Below are 15,763 nucleotides of genomic sequence, written 5' to 3'. Positions count from 1 at the left end.
AAGAGAGTAAAACATACACTGCTCTCTGAAATCAGAAGACAAAAAGTGAATTGGGAAACACCGCCCCTTTCAGCTCGGGACGACAGCAGAGCTAGTCAGACAGGAGCGAGATGAACAGCTCTGAAGAAGTCTACCCTGCGATCAAAAACACAGGCTCAAGGAGGAATAGTGCCCTGGGTGGCCTGCTGGATACACTAGCTGATTCTTCTCATAGGTGGTGATGGGACAGGAGGGTTTTTTCCTCTCTCTCTCGTATCCTCTAAAGTGTAAATCAGGAGGGTGAATTTCAGAGAAAACTGGCCTAAACAGCGTGTGTGTGTGCTCGTGCAGTCATCAGAGGAACTAAGTGCTGAGTGAATAGTGAGCCCTTCCCTTTCCCCTTTCCAAAAAACACACCAAAAACACAGGCTCTGCCTTTTGCTTCTTGAATAACCCAACTTTTGTACATGACTACCCAAACAACAGTGCTGGGGCTGGCTGTTGTGTTTAACTGCATCTCATCTGTAAAGGTATGGGGAGAGCCCCGCAGTGAATTTTGGAGGAATAGGGAGGGGGTTATGTAGCCTTCTGCAAACAGAAGGTTGTTACAGGATCTGTGTAAGTGCCATGGGGTGGATACCTTCAGGGCAAGTTGTGAGGACCACGTAGGGAGGTGTGAGCTCAAAGGTTGTTTCGGGCAGTGCCAGGCTGTGGACCGTGACAGTAGTGGTTGGGTTTTGTTCTGAGCACAGAGCTGCTCAGGACAGGAGCTGGGGGCTGTTGCCTTGCAGATGGTAGCTGCTGGGCCCAGGGAAAGTCGTACCTGCAACTGCAAAGAGCGTTGTAGGAAGAGGAAAGCCCGGTCCTAGAGTTAGTGCAAGCTGAGCGCTGCCAGGGAGAAATGGTTTGTCCTTGCCTTTATCACAGAGCCCGTCTGGCACTTCTGCTCTTCAAGGGTGGTCATTATTTGCAAGACTTCCATGCTCCATTTGGGACATCAAGGGTTGAATTGAACTGATGGAGCTAGAAACGTGTTCTGCCGTATACAGTGATGGGAAATGCTAAATAACCTGGTGGTGGAGGGAAGCAGTCAGTCAGTGTCACAAGCTTAGCACCCAAAACAAAGGGATGCCTTTGGCTTCTGGGCCTCTGTTGTAAAACGGGGCTCAGTCTAACCCCACCCTCTCTCACCTCGGATAATGATAACTAAGTCTTTGCAAATCAGTAGGCTGCTGCAGTGATGGACACCATAGAAATGCCCTGGAGAGAGCGAGTAATTCTGTATTCTGTGCAGGGTTTGGCTGATGTGCAGTAAACATATTCAATGTGTGGTCCAGATGCTCTGCCAGTGAAGAGAAGACAGAAGAGTGACTAGCTGCTCATTCAGCAATCGCTATCTTCAGTGCATTGAATATATGGATCCCCGGGCAAAATGACTGTGGGGCCATGTTATAAGCCAGTGTTATAACTCATGTATAGTAGGCGTGAACTGAGGTTGTACAAAATTCTAGTTCTGGCATGTCCCAACTGCTAAGGATTGGATTTTACAAGCTAAATGTTCTCAAATTGTGCTGGCCTGTTTATTTTGTTTGTTTGGCTTTTTAAATTTTATTTATTTTACTGCCTGTGTTCCCTACGCACAATGTGAGAGATGAATCTATTTATGGACTTGATGCAGAGGGATAATATGTGTAGAGATGAATGCTTGAGGAAGCTAATTGCAGGTGTAAACAGCAATGTTCTCAATGGAGGCTGACCGAACCCTTGCTTAGAGGTGTTTTATTTCTTTTCTTTTTCTTCTGGATGTCTCTAGAATGATCTGCCAGCTAACTGGGAGGGCAGGAGGCAGGGAGAGATCTGCAGCTTACGGTGCCTTTTGGAGATACTGATCATTTCTTGCAACCTCTGCAAGACAAAGGTGGGCTCAGGATTACCATATGACTTTCCCAAGATATGCTAGTTATTGAAAAGAGACTTGTTTTTCAAAGATAAGCCGCACTGATCTGAGGAACGTCTTCCTTGTAACTACAAGAGCTATAAACAAATCTGTAAGTTATGAGGCAACAGCTGAGTACATCACTAGATAATGTGTGGTCAGTTTGACCCTGCTGTCTTAATTTAAGAGGTCATTTTAAGACCGCTATAAAGAAGGGCTTTGTGCTGCCTTAAAGGGATACGGGCAATCTCTAAGAAACGGGCATACTTATAGAGACAATCCCTTTGGCTCAGTTTTTGTTTGGTTGTTTCTTTTTTATTATCTGCGGTGCAGTAAATTAAAACAAAAACAAGTCTGGACTTGGCATGCCTTTGTAAATAAACTGCTGTGTGTGAATTGACAGCTCGTTTGCAACCAGGTTATTTATAACAAAGTTTTTTTTTTTTTTATTTCTCCCACCAGAGAGGTTGTTTTGCTCTATATTAACAAAATGCTTATGGTAACAACTCCCAACCCCTGTCTATGCTGAAGCAGTTACACAAAGGCCTCACAATTTCAATTGTGTCTCTTTGAAAGAAAATAAAACAAGCAAAATTTTAATTTTGCTCCCTGCTGGAGTAGGAGCAGGGATTGCAGCACATGAACTAGAGATGAATTCCTTAACTCTGTTTGCTCCATACAGCTCACCTTACATGCAACCATTCTGCTTCATTCATCTACTCCCACAGAGGAACTATGCGGGGAAGTGGAGTTTTGGGCTTCTACGAGTTTCTTGAAGATCTGGTTTGTGACTAGCCATCTTGCTGCGCCCAGTCACAACCATCTGTTCCTGAAGAAGGTAAAGAATACATGTCCAAGAATGGATTTGGTGAACTGGGATCTCTGTCACATAATGCCCCATCCCTGCTCCTGTTTCCCTTACCTTTTACAGATGATCTCTCTCATTGTCTTCATCGTGGTCAGTTCCCAGATGGAAACACTTCAAGCCAAGGCAGTAAGGCCTCTGCTTTTTCAGCTGGGATCACGGGCTTGTGTTATCCAGAGCAAAGAGGTTGGGTGCATAAAAAGTACCTGCAGGCCTTAGCAAGCCAACACTGTAGCTATGACCTGACCTTGGCTTATATCAGCTGAGGAAAACTGATGTTTCAAACTTGTTAAAATTACTTTTCTCCTCACCGCTGTCTAAGTTTTCAACTGGACCTTGTGCAATACAGCCTTTTGTGCATGCTCAGGCAGTTAGGCTAATGTGCTGTGGTGGTGTTGGGCTGCCCAGTTCCTGTGGCTTAGTGTGGTCCAGCAGATAGTTTTGGTGTGAGCACCTTGTCCCACCACCACCAATTTCCCAGAGCCACGAGGGCAAGGAACTGTCTCATTGAAACTTGGTGCTTCAGTGCTGTCAGGAGACAAGGACCCAGGTCAGCACCATTACACCAGCAATTGCCTGTGTCCTGGCTTTTTCTTGGTTCCTGTGAGGTAAGATTTCACCCCAGGCTGGGTTCTTCTCTTTCTTTGGTCACCAACTAGGAGTGACTGGGCAGATGGGCAAGTCTCTGGTTATTTATCACTTGTGTCCTACCCACTGACCTAGGGAGAAGATATTCAGGCAAGCAGTTGCACTCCCCTGGGAGATTTTAGCCCACATTGCAACCTCATCTTTCACATCTGACTCAACATAAAGCAAATCCCATGGAGCAATTTTAGGACTGAGGGTGTCCTATCTGTCTCAACTGCAAGGTCTGTTCTGGTGACAGAGACTTCATTAACAGAGGGAAGAGGTGACTGGGATAGCTGTGATCTCTTTATGCTATGACCCATGACCACAGTCCTTAGTAATGGGGAATGTGAAACAAAGAGGGCTCATACGGAGAAATTTCCCCCCTCATTCTATTAGTGGGTATTACTGTCAATGGGGAAGGAGGACAGTGACTGATTTTCATGAGGACACCCCCATCTAGTTGATGGTTGTAGTGACAGCATTGGGTGAATCACAATTGCTGCACAGCCCATGCATACAGCAAAGTCATGGTGACCCAGGGCACACAGCAGTCAGAGCCTACAACACTTGCTTGGCCTTTGTTCCAGAACGGAGACATGTGAAGCATCCTCTGATTCAGCTGGGAGAGAATGGGAACCGCTTAACACTTTTGTAAGCATGGTGATTCAACGGGCACTTGGTCCTCCCAGCCGGGAGCCGAGGCATTGCTTTGGAAGAGCTTTAGGCATCAAGTCTCTTCTGGGCACAGCTAGGTCTGGAGGTGGGTGTCCATCCATTGCCTGCTTCTCTTGCTCTATGATGGACATCCCCACCTAGACTTCTTCTTTTCACCTCAGAAACTAAGGAAATCGTGGTGTGAGTGAAGTTTTGAGTCCACGGGGTCTCATTCCCTACTGTGCTTAAAGGCACTGACCCTGTGAGGTGATCTGCCATGGAGGATCTACCTCACGGTGCTGGGCCTTGTGCCAGGCGCTGCTGAAGCTCGGAGCTGCGATGTGCTTCACTCCCAGCCCCTCCTTGCCCACTATGTGTAAAAATCCCTCTCCTGCCTCTCTCACAGCCCGGCCTGGGCCCTGAATATTTCTGTGGGGTGATCTCTGGGTGATCCTGCCCGGCAGGGGGTCGCACTAGGTGATCTGCAGAGGTCCCTTCCAGCGCCGGCTGCTCTGTGATTGCTGGGCCAGTGGCGGCACCTGCCGGTGTTGTGCAGAATATTCTGGATAATGCTGAGAGAAACATCTCAAAACAGCACTTCGGGGCAGGGCCAGCACGGCCCGGGTAGGAAATGCAGCATGATGCGGGTTAATGGGGTCAGAGCAGCGAGGTGCTAAGCGCTGTCCTTTTTCCTGCATGCTGTGGGATGACTGCCAGCCAAGAAAGAACCCCCCCTAGGAAGTTATACAACACCTCCAATGCTCCCTGTTTTCCAGGGAAAACCCTGCGTTTTAGCTATTCAGTCAGTTTGTATTGATACAGCTAATCTGCACGAGCTGAGGCCGTGTTCCGGATCTACCCAGACCCTGGGCTCTTCCTTCACTGGGAGCGGTGGATTACCCTGGTTACACTGTGTTCTGGAATAATATTTCCCTCAATAAATTTTACTGCCTCTTCACATGTCGCTGGGGCTTAGGCTGTTACCGCAGTGTGTTTGCGTCTTAATTATTGTTTCTGGTAGTGCTGCCAGGTGACTCGAGCATTTCCAAATAGAAGAGAAAGAGCTGCTCTGTGCTGAGCGCCTCGCAGGCTGAGGGGCAGGGGATGGCTAAAGGCTAGCAGAGCGCTCAGCGATGGGGCAGAGCTGCTCTCTGCAGAATAACATAGGCTGAAAGTTTTTACTTTCTGCTTCTCAAGGCCCAGGATATCACCATTAAAAATCAGTGTTTGTGCCAGCTAGTTGATATTTAGTTTTGTTTCCTATAGAGGTAAGGGGGGAATTTCTCCCTTTGTGTAATGTCTTGTTCCCATTAACATATTCTGAGGACACTGACCAGTTTTTCAGCCAAATTTGACAGACAGCTATTAACTTCTGGTGATTTAAGACACTGCCTTACTGAAGAAAAAGACCCCCATGGGGTAAGGCTGGCAACCTCCCTGTTTGGTAGACCTCGGGGCATCCGTGGTGGGCAGAAAGGGGGAGAGGCACTGCAAATGAGACTTCGTACTGCTGCTCCCAGAACTGCCTGTTCCACCCCTACATCTCACGTCTGTTATGGAGAGCTGCTGCCCTCCCACCAAATACACAACATGCACAGCATTTGCCAAAAAATAAAGTCATGCCCTCCTGTCTTGACTGTTTCTTTATTCCATGGGGTAGCACATGTTATTAAGGGGATGGATAAAATACTGTGAGTGAAGCACTGTGCTGCAAGACGAAGATCTCTGTCCTCTAGCAGCAGCATGCTCCTCAGGAGGGACACAGCGAGGCGCCAGCTCAGTAGCTGTCCCTCTTCCTCGTGCTAAACCTCCCCTCTGGGTGTGCTGTGAACAGGAGTGATTTCCAACCAGCTGTCTGAACGGTTTATTCCATGTAAATCGCGTGGGTCCGAATCACCCCTACTTTGAGCTGTGTCGCAGGCCTGTGTCGCCACACCTGTGCCGAGAGCAGCAAGCGGGGCAGCGGAGCGCGGACACCCCGCAGCCAGCAGCGGGCTGGTGCAAAGCTGCGCATCGTGGCTCAGCCTGCGCTCGCCTGGAACGAGGCCCAAGCTAATAAACCCGGCTAGATTGCTTCCAGACCCGAGCTGGGCCACGAGGAGCCGGCGCAAATGTCACTGCTGCTGCTGCTGCAAGCTCTGCTTGCTCGGAGCCAGCCTCAGCGCCTCGGCCGAAGCGGGCCAGCTCCTTAGGCACCTGTAGGGCTGCAAGGGGACGGTGTGGCAGGGCCGGGCGCTGTGTGCCTCTGACATCTGCTTGAGGCCGCTGCCAAGGCTGAGAGGCTGTGGCGAGGCTCCCGAGCACGGGGCGCTGGGGGTGACCCCAGCAGAGGGGTCCCGACCCCTCAGGGCTCGCCCCGGGGAAGGGGGTCCCGCTGTTCCCCTCGCCCCCCTTCCCTTTCCCAGCGGGCGGCCCCCGCTGTCAAAGCCCCGAGGGGGCGGCCCCGGCGGCACAGCCCTCCCCCTGCCCGCCCCGACCGGCCCGAGCCGAGGGCTGGCCCCCACCACCACCACCACCACCACCGCCGCCGCCGCCGCCGCCGTGTAATGGCCCGGGCCGCCTTCCCTCAGGCAGCCGGCCCTGCGGCGGGGCGGAGCGGCTGAGCCCCATGAACCCGGCACGGCGGCGGCTGTGGTGGCAGCGGGACGGGGCTCGGGGGCGGCGGCGGCGGAGGGAGGCGGCGGGCAGCGCGTCCCCAAGGGCGGCCCCTGCCAGGTAGGAGCGCGGCTGTCCCCGGGGCTGCCCCTCACGGAGGGCGGTAAACACGCGGCGTTCCCCGGGCGGCCGGGCTCCCCCTTCCCTCCCCTCCCCTCCCGGCTGCTAGGAGCCCGGCGGCGTTGCCTAGGCAGGGAGGGAGGCAGGGCAAGGCGGGCAGCCGCCCTGACGAGCCCGGGAGGGTTCAAAACCCTCCCCTCACCACCGCCACCGCCGCCGCCGCCGCCGCCGCCGCCACCTCGGGGGGTGAGGTGGTGTGAGGAGAGCGGCGAGGGCCCCCCCCCGGCCATGCACTGCGAGCTCGCAGCGGGGCAGAAAGGCAGCTCGGGCCGCTTGGAGGTGACGGCTAAATGCCAGGGAGCTCCTCCGAAGGACCAGCCGCGAGGGATTTGTCCCGGCGCCGGTAAAGCTCTCTTGAATCCTCAGATGTCCTTGAAGAGAAGCGGCAGCACCGGCAGCGAGCGAGCGGAGCCGCAGCAGAGCCCCCCTGAAATGTCAGCGCCCCTGCTAGACTTCGTCCCCAAAAGACCCAGCATATTCGAGAGGATCCCGATCCTGCCCAGGGCGCAGGAGCTGCGATGCGCTAGAGGCTCCAAAGATTATTTCCAGCAGCAGAAACACCAAAGCGTGAAGGGTGAGTCTTAAAAACGCACGACCCGGCCACCACCGCCACCAAAGCGGCACCCACCAACCCACCAGAAACGTTTATCGAGCTCCTTTGTGTGTGTGTGTGTGTGTATGTGTGTTTTGCTGTCTTCCCTTTTGCTCATCAGGCTGCTTTCTAACTTATTTATTGAACGCTGCAAACTTTCAAACATTTTTCTTCCATGCACCTTCCCCGGGCAGGACGCACCGGGCTGCCTTTTTGCAGATGGGCAGCACATTTTCTTAATATTCCTTAAGAAATCCTGAGCCCAGCATCTTCCCTGGTCCCACTGAGTGGCCGCTGCCCGGTGCGGCTGCTCCGTGGTGCCGGCGGTGGCTCCCCGGTGGTGCCCAGCACAGGGCTCGGCTGTGTGCATGGGGAGCGTGTTCGCGGGGGTGCCTGGCTGACAAGAAATGCCTGCTTCTTACTCAACGGTTTCACCACGGTTGCTTGGATTTACGGTTTGTGTTTTCAAGGAGGTGTTGCGAATGTTGGATTCGGGCGGCGAATCCTCGGGCTCCGGGATTCCTGGTGCCTGAGAGGCATGGCGTGAGGTCAAGTTCTGCTGGTTTAACAAATGTCCGATTTTCATCTGTGCGTTGTTCAAGAAGTGGTATTGAAGTTAGGTCAGGAATTGCTCGCTAAAGTCTGCTACCCTTTTGAGCTAGAACTTGCTAATTGAGCTAGAATTTGTTAATCAAGGTTTAGTTTTAGAATAATTCCTCTGAGGAGTCGCTGGATGGATTCTGAGGAAATTCAAGCATTCCTTTGCGCTTCAAAGCCACTTGCAGAGACCTACGTGCACCTAAAGTTATTAATATTAAGGCAGTGTTTTCTGTAGTGTTAACAAGGTAGTTCTTCTGTTTGCCTTCTCGGTTCTTTCCCATTCTTTATTGTAGACATGTAGATGCTGCTACCTTGTTGGGTTGAGACAGTTCCCACTAGGATTTTTTCAGTGCATCCCTTTCTTTCCATCCTGAAGAATAAAACGGATCGTGCACCCTTGGACTAGTAACATTTTCTTTTGTCATCTTGTTACCTAGGGTGATGGCACCCTTCATTGCCATGAAGTTATGTTAACAAATACCTCGGTGTGTATTAGGTCTGTCCTGCAAACTGTAGGACGTGTTTGTCCATCACCAATGAGTACAGAGTGGAGCAGCAGGTTATAAATTACCTTTTTTATTTTTCTGTTTGTTAATACTGCAATTCTCACTTCCTTATTTTTTTTTTAAAGTTTCTTTGTGTTTGGCAAGGGACTGTTACACAGAACCAGATTTGGAGGGGACAGATGGAGGGAAGGAGGATTCACAACGTACGACGGGACAGCTAGGAGCTCGGGTACTGCTGTGCTGCTGCCTGTAGAAGGAACTCGTGAGATGTTCGTGTTCCTTTTGGTCCCAGAAGTGAGGTTGTTGCCACTTCACTTGGGTTCACACTGGCTTAAAACCCGACCTGTGCATTGTCTTACTCAAATGGACTGTTGAAGCACTTTCTTTTTTCCCCCTCCCTTCTCTCCCCTCCCCCCCCCCTTTTTTTTCTTTTTTCCTTTTTTGAGCTACTTACTCCTCTTTTCATCCATATTCCTCTTGTGTCTGTTGCAGAGGGTAGGGATATAGGGGAGAGAAGAGTAAAAATGTAATTTCCACTTAGTTGGGACTACTTAAAACAGATGTAGGTGGGCACTGGGAGAAGGATGCAAATTCATCTTGTCTGACTGATCAATTCTCCCTTTTTTCGACTGGGGGAAAAACAAAAAGTGTTGTAAGCTTTGTTGCTGTTTTTTGTTTAACGCATTTTCTGTCCAGGGTGGTACCTTGTGGTTGCTTCAGCTTATGCATGGCTTGACTCATGGGAGTACGTAGGAGGTCCCCATGGCCGGGATTGGGTTCGTTTACTGAGCGTGGTGATTTGATGGATAACACTGGATTTTTCCGAAGACGGCAGTGCTGTTTGTTTGGTTGCTTTTTTTTTTCCCCCCTCCGAAAATATTTTCAAGAGAAGCTAGGGAAGATAAATTTAGGGCTAGATTCTGACCCCAAACATGTGGGCTGTCCTTCTGGCTGCCCAGCAGCAGCATGTGGGCAGCGGGGAGCTCTCCCACCAGATGCTGGGAGCTGCCGGCCCCTGCTCAGAACCCAGCGCTTCTGAGTCAAGTGTGCTGCAGGCAGTGCCGCAGAAATAACTGAAGTCACTCCATTACTCACTGTGATCTAACCGTAAAATCAGAGCTCTGGGCATCACAAGTGAGCTCTGCTGCTGATGGGAGAGCCACTGTTCTTTCAAGGAGTGGTGCGAACCATCTCCCAACACCAGCGGTTCTGCCGGGGAGATAAAGAAGAGGGCCAAGGACAGCTGTACGTAGATGTCAGATAACAAGATAAAGCTAAGGAGCGGGAATGAGGGAAGCATTCATGTTTACCCTGTCATAGGTTCTGAGAAGGAAATGGGTGACGGCTTGATTTCAGATCATCACGCTGTGCGTCTCCTGCTCTCCAGCCCCGGCGTACCGCGTACCCAATAATTCCTCCTGCAGTCTGGGTTGGATTACAGAACGCGCCTCCTGCTTTTGGTTTATCCACAGTTGAAAGCTGCAAGTAGGGAGAGAAAAAGACTCCCTTTAACAAGAGCAAAAACGATTTTTATAGTTGCCTGTAAAAATATATTTTTTTCTAAACACATACATACATATTTCAAAAAAGAACGAATCAAAATGATGCGCTGCCCTGTTAATAACATGAGCAGCTTTGAAATAGTCACAATGGGGAAAAGGCATCCTGCTGGGGTAGTGTCCCTGCAGCGTTACTCCAGTGCTTCACGGTGTTTCGGATGGATCCTGCAACGCTTCTGTGCCTGAGCAGGGCTTTCTGCATCAACAGCCAAACAAAAACTCGAGGGGCGGTGGGAGGATTACTCTTGGGAGTCAGATTGTTTGGCGCTAAGCCTTGTAGGATGGAGCTGTTGTTTGTTTACCAGAAATATCAGTAGTTTGGAATTGTACTTCATGTTTTGTTCTGTTTGGGAGCTGTTTATTTTAAACACCCAGTTTTCACCCAGCCTCCCCCTTCTGGTACGGTTGGCTGTGATGCACACCAGGCATTTCTTGATCATTGGTTTCCCCGTGTGTCACCAGGCTGAGTATTTGTGCCCAGACAGTACTTAGAGGAATTCATGGTCTGCGTGGCATAGAATAATTGTACCAAGAGGTATGACGTGTATTTTACAGTGCTGTCCTGTGATTGTGTGGGTTTGATCCTGTTTCATTGAATTTTGTGCTAGGACATTACCATTTTGAAAGTAACACAGAACAAAATAATTGTTGTCAACAGGAAAGAAACTTGGGGGAAAGCAAGCTTTAGTGGTGACAAAAGAGCAATCTATAAAGATGTCAAATCTCTTTTTCTTTTTTTCTAAACGACATTGATTATGGTTGTTACCAGGAAACACTTCTCCTTTTCATTCTTTTCTAGTTTCGTTCGGTGTATCTAATTCATGACTCAGTAGAAATGACGAGATTTATCCTGTTGGTTGTGCCACTGGGAAATCAGCCAAATGGCCCAGACCTTTGCAGTAACCACTTCAGATATTAACTTTCAGTGGGCAAAACAATAAGCTGTTTGGATTGCAGTAGCTGGATATTTCCTTGTTGAGAGTATTTATTATTCAGACAAGGAGAAAGTTGTTTTTTTTTTTTCTTTCTTTTCTTTTTTCAATGTAGCCACGTTTGGCAAACACACAACCAATGTATAAGGGAATTAATTTTCTTCTGCTGTTGAGAAGGTGCATTAAATCTTGCCACTGCAACCGCCTGTGCCTACTCCCTTGGTTAGCAGGACAGTGCTTGCCTAAGCAGCAGCTTATGCTGTTGGGATCTTAAGTAAAAGCATATGTTTGGGTTGTATGACTTATTAGGTGTATTGGCCGGTCTTGGGCCTGATTCTGCCATTTTCTTTTGTACACCTTGTCTGTGCTCACCTAAATTATCCCACTGAAGCAAATGGGACTGTCTAGGGCTGATAAATATTATCTGAGCTAATAAGGAGACAGGGAGTGGTGATCACTGGTACAGTGATCCCTAAACTTCCTATTTTATATAGAGCTGTAGCACTGCTTTTTTTTTTTTTTAATTTTCTTTTTCACTGCAGTTCACTTACAAGCCTGCTTGTTGTATTATGCATTTGCATTCTCCCCTACAAACAGGAATTTAAAGGTTTATTGGAACTGAACTCGCGGTTACACAACTCCTTTTTATGTCTTTTTTTTTCTTTTTTCCTGATTTCCCTGCTTTGTAGGGGGAGAAAGGGGAGGAAGCTTCAAATTGGAGAATGTGTGCTGAAAATCCATTTGGGTTAAATTGTGACTGTCCCCTCCTCTGTTAAACTGGCTAAAGTGCTTACTCATTTTGAATAGGAAAATAACTTTCGGTTACTTGCTGCTGACGGTTCTTCTAGTGATTTGTGTTGCAAAATCAGAGTCTCTTGAATTGAAGATGACCCTTTCATGGGATTAATTTAAAAGAGGTTTAGTTGCATCTAGTAATTAAAATCTTGTCATTTAGGGATTGTTAACAGAGAACGTTTAGTGAATACAAAGCAGGAGATCTAATGATAGACCTACTGGATAAAGACATTCAGTACTTGTTAAAGCAAGAAAACCCTTCTGCTTCAGGGAAAAAAAAAAAAAGCTGTTGGAAAGAGGAAGATAATAAATGTTGCATCTATCTTAATACTGTGTAGAATTAGTAAATAATGTCAGATTACAGGAAATGAGTCTGATCTGTGGAAGAGATTTTGTAACTTCTTGAGTTTTACTTGATGAAATAAAAGCAAATAAGAAATTACTTACTCTGACTTTAAAATGGAATAAAAATGTGGCTTATTATACACTCTGCTGAAAGAGACGAGAAGAAAAAGACCTTTTCCTTTCTTCTTTAACGGGAAGGAAAAGTTTAAAACCCAAATCTGCGTGTCACTGTGTTCCTGTCAGTAGCCTTATCTTCTACAAATACTTGGGACTCCAAACATTCTCAATGATCTATTCAGCTGTATCTAAATGATTGCTTGTATGCTAGAGTTCAACCCTGTAAGCACATAAGCTGTTGAAGCATACGCTAAGGGGTTTTAGCAGATTTGAAGTTACATTCTGGAGGTGCTGGGAGATTCGATCGAGCAAAGCTGCTAAATGTAAAGTGAGTGTCTTCTGGGAGATGGCACTTCCTTATGGCAACAGAGCTTTATTTCACTTCCAGTGAGCAAAGATGCTCAGTGTGTTGAATAGGAGGGACAAAATTTTACTCCAAATGATTAAAATCAACAGGAGTCTTGCCACGAACTTCAGCTGGGTCAGTATTTCAATCCTAATATTACAGAAGTCCTTTATCCTGTGTACAGGGCAAAGCTTGTAGAGCAAATAACAAGCTTGTATTAAATCCATCTGTAAGCTCCGAAGCAGAATAATGTATGGGCTATGTACGAAGGGAAATCTGGACTTATTGTGAATGTAATTTCCGTGTTCGGCACCATGATTAGCATTATTCCAGGAACGCGAAGCTCTGCCGCTCGGTGATCTGAGAACGTTGAAGATGCTGATGGCCAGGTAATTGGAGAGGGAATACAGACGTAAACCGCTCCGCGCTGTGCCCCAGGTTTCTATCATTATATGTCAACAGGCTTGAACAAGGCATGCAATCTAGTAATTATTTCACAGTGCCTGAGAACTGCTTTTAATAGAGCGTTGTTTTTGTTTGCTTTTTTTTTTTTTTTTTTTTCCCTCAGCCACCAAGCGTCGTTTCCCAGCACACTGATGCAACTCAGAGAATACAGGGTTCCAGCGCAAGGGCAGTGCTCGCTCGCTGTGGTACAGCGTAATCTGGCTCTCCAAATGTGCAAACAATAGCAAAAGTATGTGTTTCTGAATATGGCACAGCTGTTATCTTCTCCCGAGAGCAGGGAGCGTTACAGTGACACAGACAGCACGGCCAGTTAAAACCACTCATGCCATTTTATTGCGTTTAAATGGGGCATGTAAGAAAGCAAGGGCCGGTTCTTCCATCCAGATAAGTATCGGGTCCTGCTACTGCAGTGCTACCTTTCTACACGGCCTTTGAAGAACAGAGGCAAAGAATTCCCCTTTTCCCTTCCCCTCCTCTTACGTTTCTGGCACCCACTGTGTGAAATCTCGGCTGGAACCTGAAGCTTTCTGTTCTCAGAAACTGCGCTTCACCAGTAATCTGGAACAAGGATTTTTTTTTTTTAATTAAACCTGGAACAAGGATTTTTTTTTTAATTTCAGTCATTAGTTTGGATATGTTAAATGACTGTTAATCATTAAGGCTGCTTGTAGAAAGAAGACTACTTGGAAAATAAAAGAAATGTTGCCAGAGCTACTATAGGAAATAGACGCAAATTCTGTGTTTTAGGTTATTTTAAGGTTTTGTGTGTTTAGGAATTGCAAGGTTGAATTTAGTCAAATCATCACAAAGTGCTTGAGCTCCCTCTTTCTAACAAAATATTACTTTATTTTATTTTTTGTTTCAAGCAATTGTATTAGTCTAAATCTAATACTCATGTCTGACTTTCCTATCATTATGTCTGAATGTATATGTGATTATTTTGCATAGTGGACTGGTAAGGAGCACTGTAATTGAATCTACCCGATCAAATTTATTCTAGGGGTTAAACAAATGCAAAACATCTTAAACTGCTTTTGATTCTGGCATTACATGCATGATAAGAAGAAGGCTTTGTGAGTGCTATAGCATTATCAATCTTTTTAGATTGAGAGAAAAGCAAATACATTCTTACACGTGTTTCTTTTTCTTCTTTTCATATTTAACCAGAGGGAAAAATGACACTAAGGCGACATCATCAAATACTGTAAAACTAATTTTTTCATACAGATCTCCATTGTTGTTTTAAGTGCTTAAGGGGCTGGCTGGTTGGTTTATTTTGGAACTTGCTGAACTATATGAAGTGTGTCTCCAGGGGCCTGGTATTTTAATACCTAGAAGGTTGTATAACAGTAGATGATGTATTTTGCCTGCCTTCCTATGTTGTAAATAAATTACATGTGCCGGCTTGGGAGAGAGTATCTGAGGTGTAAATCAAAGCCTAATATAAGAGGGAAAAAAAGAATTAAGTGATATTTTGTGACTGATTAATTTTATTTATACATTTATCTGTAATCAAAAGATTTAAGAGCAACATTATGTGTAACAATGTTAACACGAGGCGCTTTCCAAGAAGAGGTAGAGGGTCTAGTGTTGCTTTAAATAAAGTGCTGTGATTCATTGCTTTTTCACAATTTGCTGTGGTTAAGTTGCTTAAATACTGAAGTCAACAATCCCCATGGCAAAGAAAGATAATGTGATTTTAAGCGTATTGTAAAATTGAAATGTCATAGCTTCCAGTATACAATCCTAGCTAAGTCTTGCTTGTAATAAAAGGAAAATACAGATTTGTGTGTCAGTTTTTGGAGCACAGGCTTCTTTGAGTTTTAAGAATCATAAAAGTGCTTCAAACAAGCCACACAAAAGTTTATTAATATGAATGTTTTGCTAAATACTGCATGCTTAATGCAATCCCCATTCCTTTATAATAAGTTTAAATATTAATTCTTTGGAATGCTAGATGCCTAAAGCTAGATAGAAATGCTGTGCAGTTTCAGATATCTAGGAGTGGGCTTGTGAAACAGGATATTTAACTGGGAGAGATGAGTAGCACATTTCAGAGTTATTAGGGCAGAACAATAATGCAAGAGGATGGCTTAAAAAAAAGTTATGTTTTCTGTGCATGAGGCTTAAATACCTTAGACTTATTTATTTGAAATACAAGAGTAGATTTCCTATGTATGGAGGCTCTAGATTGCATTTTTTATCGTTATTTTGCTTTACTTCTCTTTACCCGCCTGCCCCTCTCTGAAGCAGCTGGCTTTGATTTAACCTGAATCCTTCGCAGAGCCCAAATGATCAGTCACTGCTGATGACTGCGTGTTGTGTTCTTTGCTGGAGCATCTCCACAGACTGGATGCATAAGGGAGAAAACCAAATAGGCCAGGAAAAGTGTTGAGGAAAGCAGCAGTTTGCCTTCGTTTCACCCCAAAACAGATCTCTTCAGTTGCTGTTCACTTGTGTAAATCCTGCCTGCCTCCCAGCCCCTGTCTGGGCTGGGCAGAGAAGGGAGAGTTAAAGTGAGAGCAGATAAAAAGAGGAGATCTCTGTTTTATTTCCCACTGTTTTCCAGAAAGGATTTAACTCCTAACTCCTGCTTTGCCCTGCTGCTTCCCCTGAAATTGCTGGGAGTTGGGCCATTGACTTCAGGAGCAGGCCAGGACTGAATGC

The 15,763-nt window shown here is 46.8% G+C and overlaps 1 protein-coding gene across 1 annotated transcript in view; it reads left to right on the top strand.

The window, feature by feature from the left end:
- The first annotated feature begins 6,622 nt into the window (after positions 1-6,622).
- Positions 6,623-15,763, top strand: part of GLIS1 (GLIS family zinc finger 1) — a 188,835-nt gene continuing 179,694 nt past the window's right edge. Inside the window, exon 1 of the mRNA XM_084527455.1 lies at positions 6,623-7,413. Within this exon, the coding sequence (XP_084383581.1) occupies positions 7,068-7,413 (346 nt within the window). The 5' untranslated portion in view covers positions 6,623-7,067. The remainder of the gene's footprint in view (positions 7,414-15,763) is intronic.

Source organism: Aythya ferina (assembly GCF_964211825.1).
Source record: "Aythya ferina genome assembly, chromosome: 8".
Lineage (NCBI taxonomy): Eukaryota > Metazoa > Chordata > Aves > Anseriformes > Anatidae > Aythya > Aythya ferina.
This window is presented reverse-complemented; position numbering and strand designations above follow the sequence as displayed.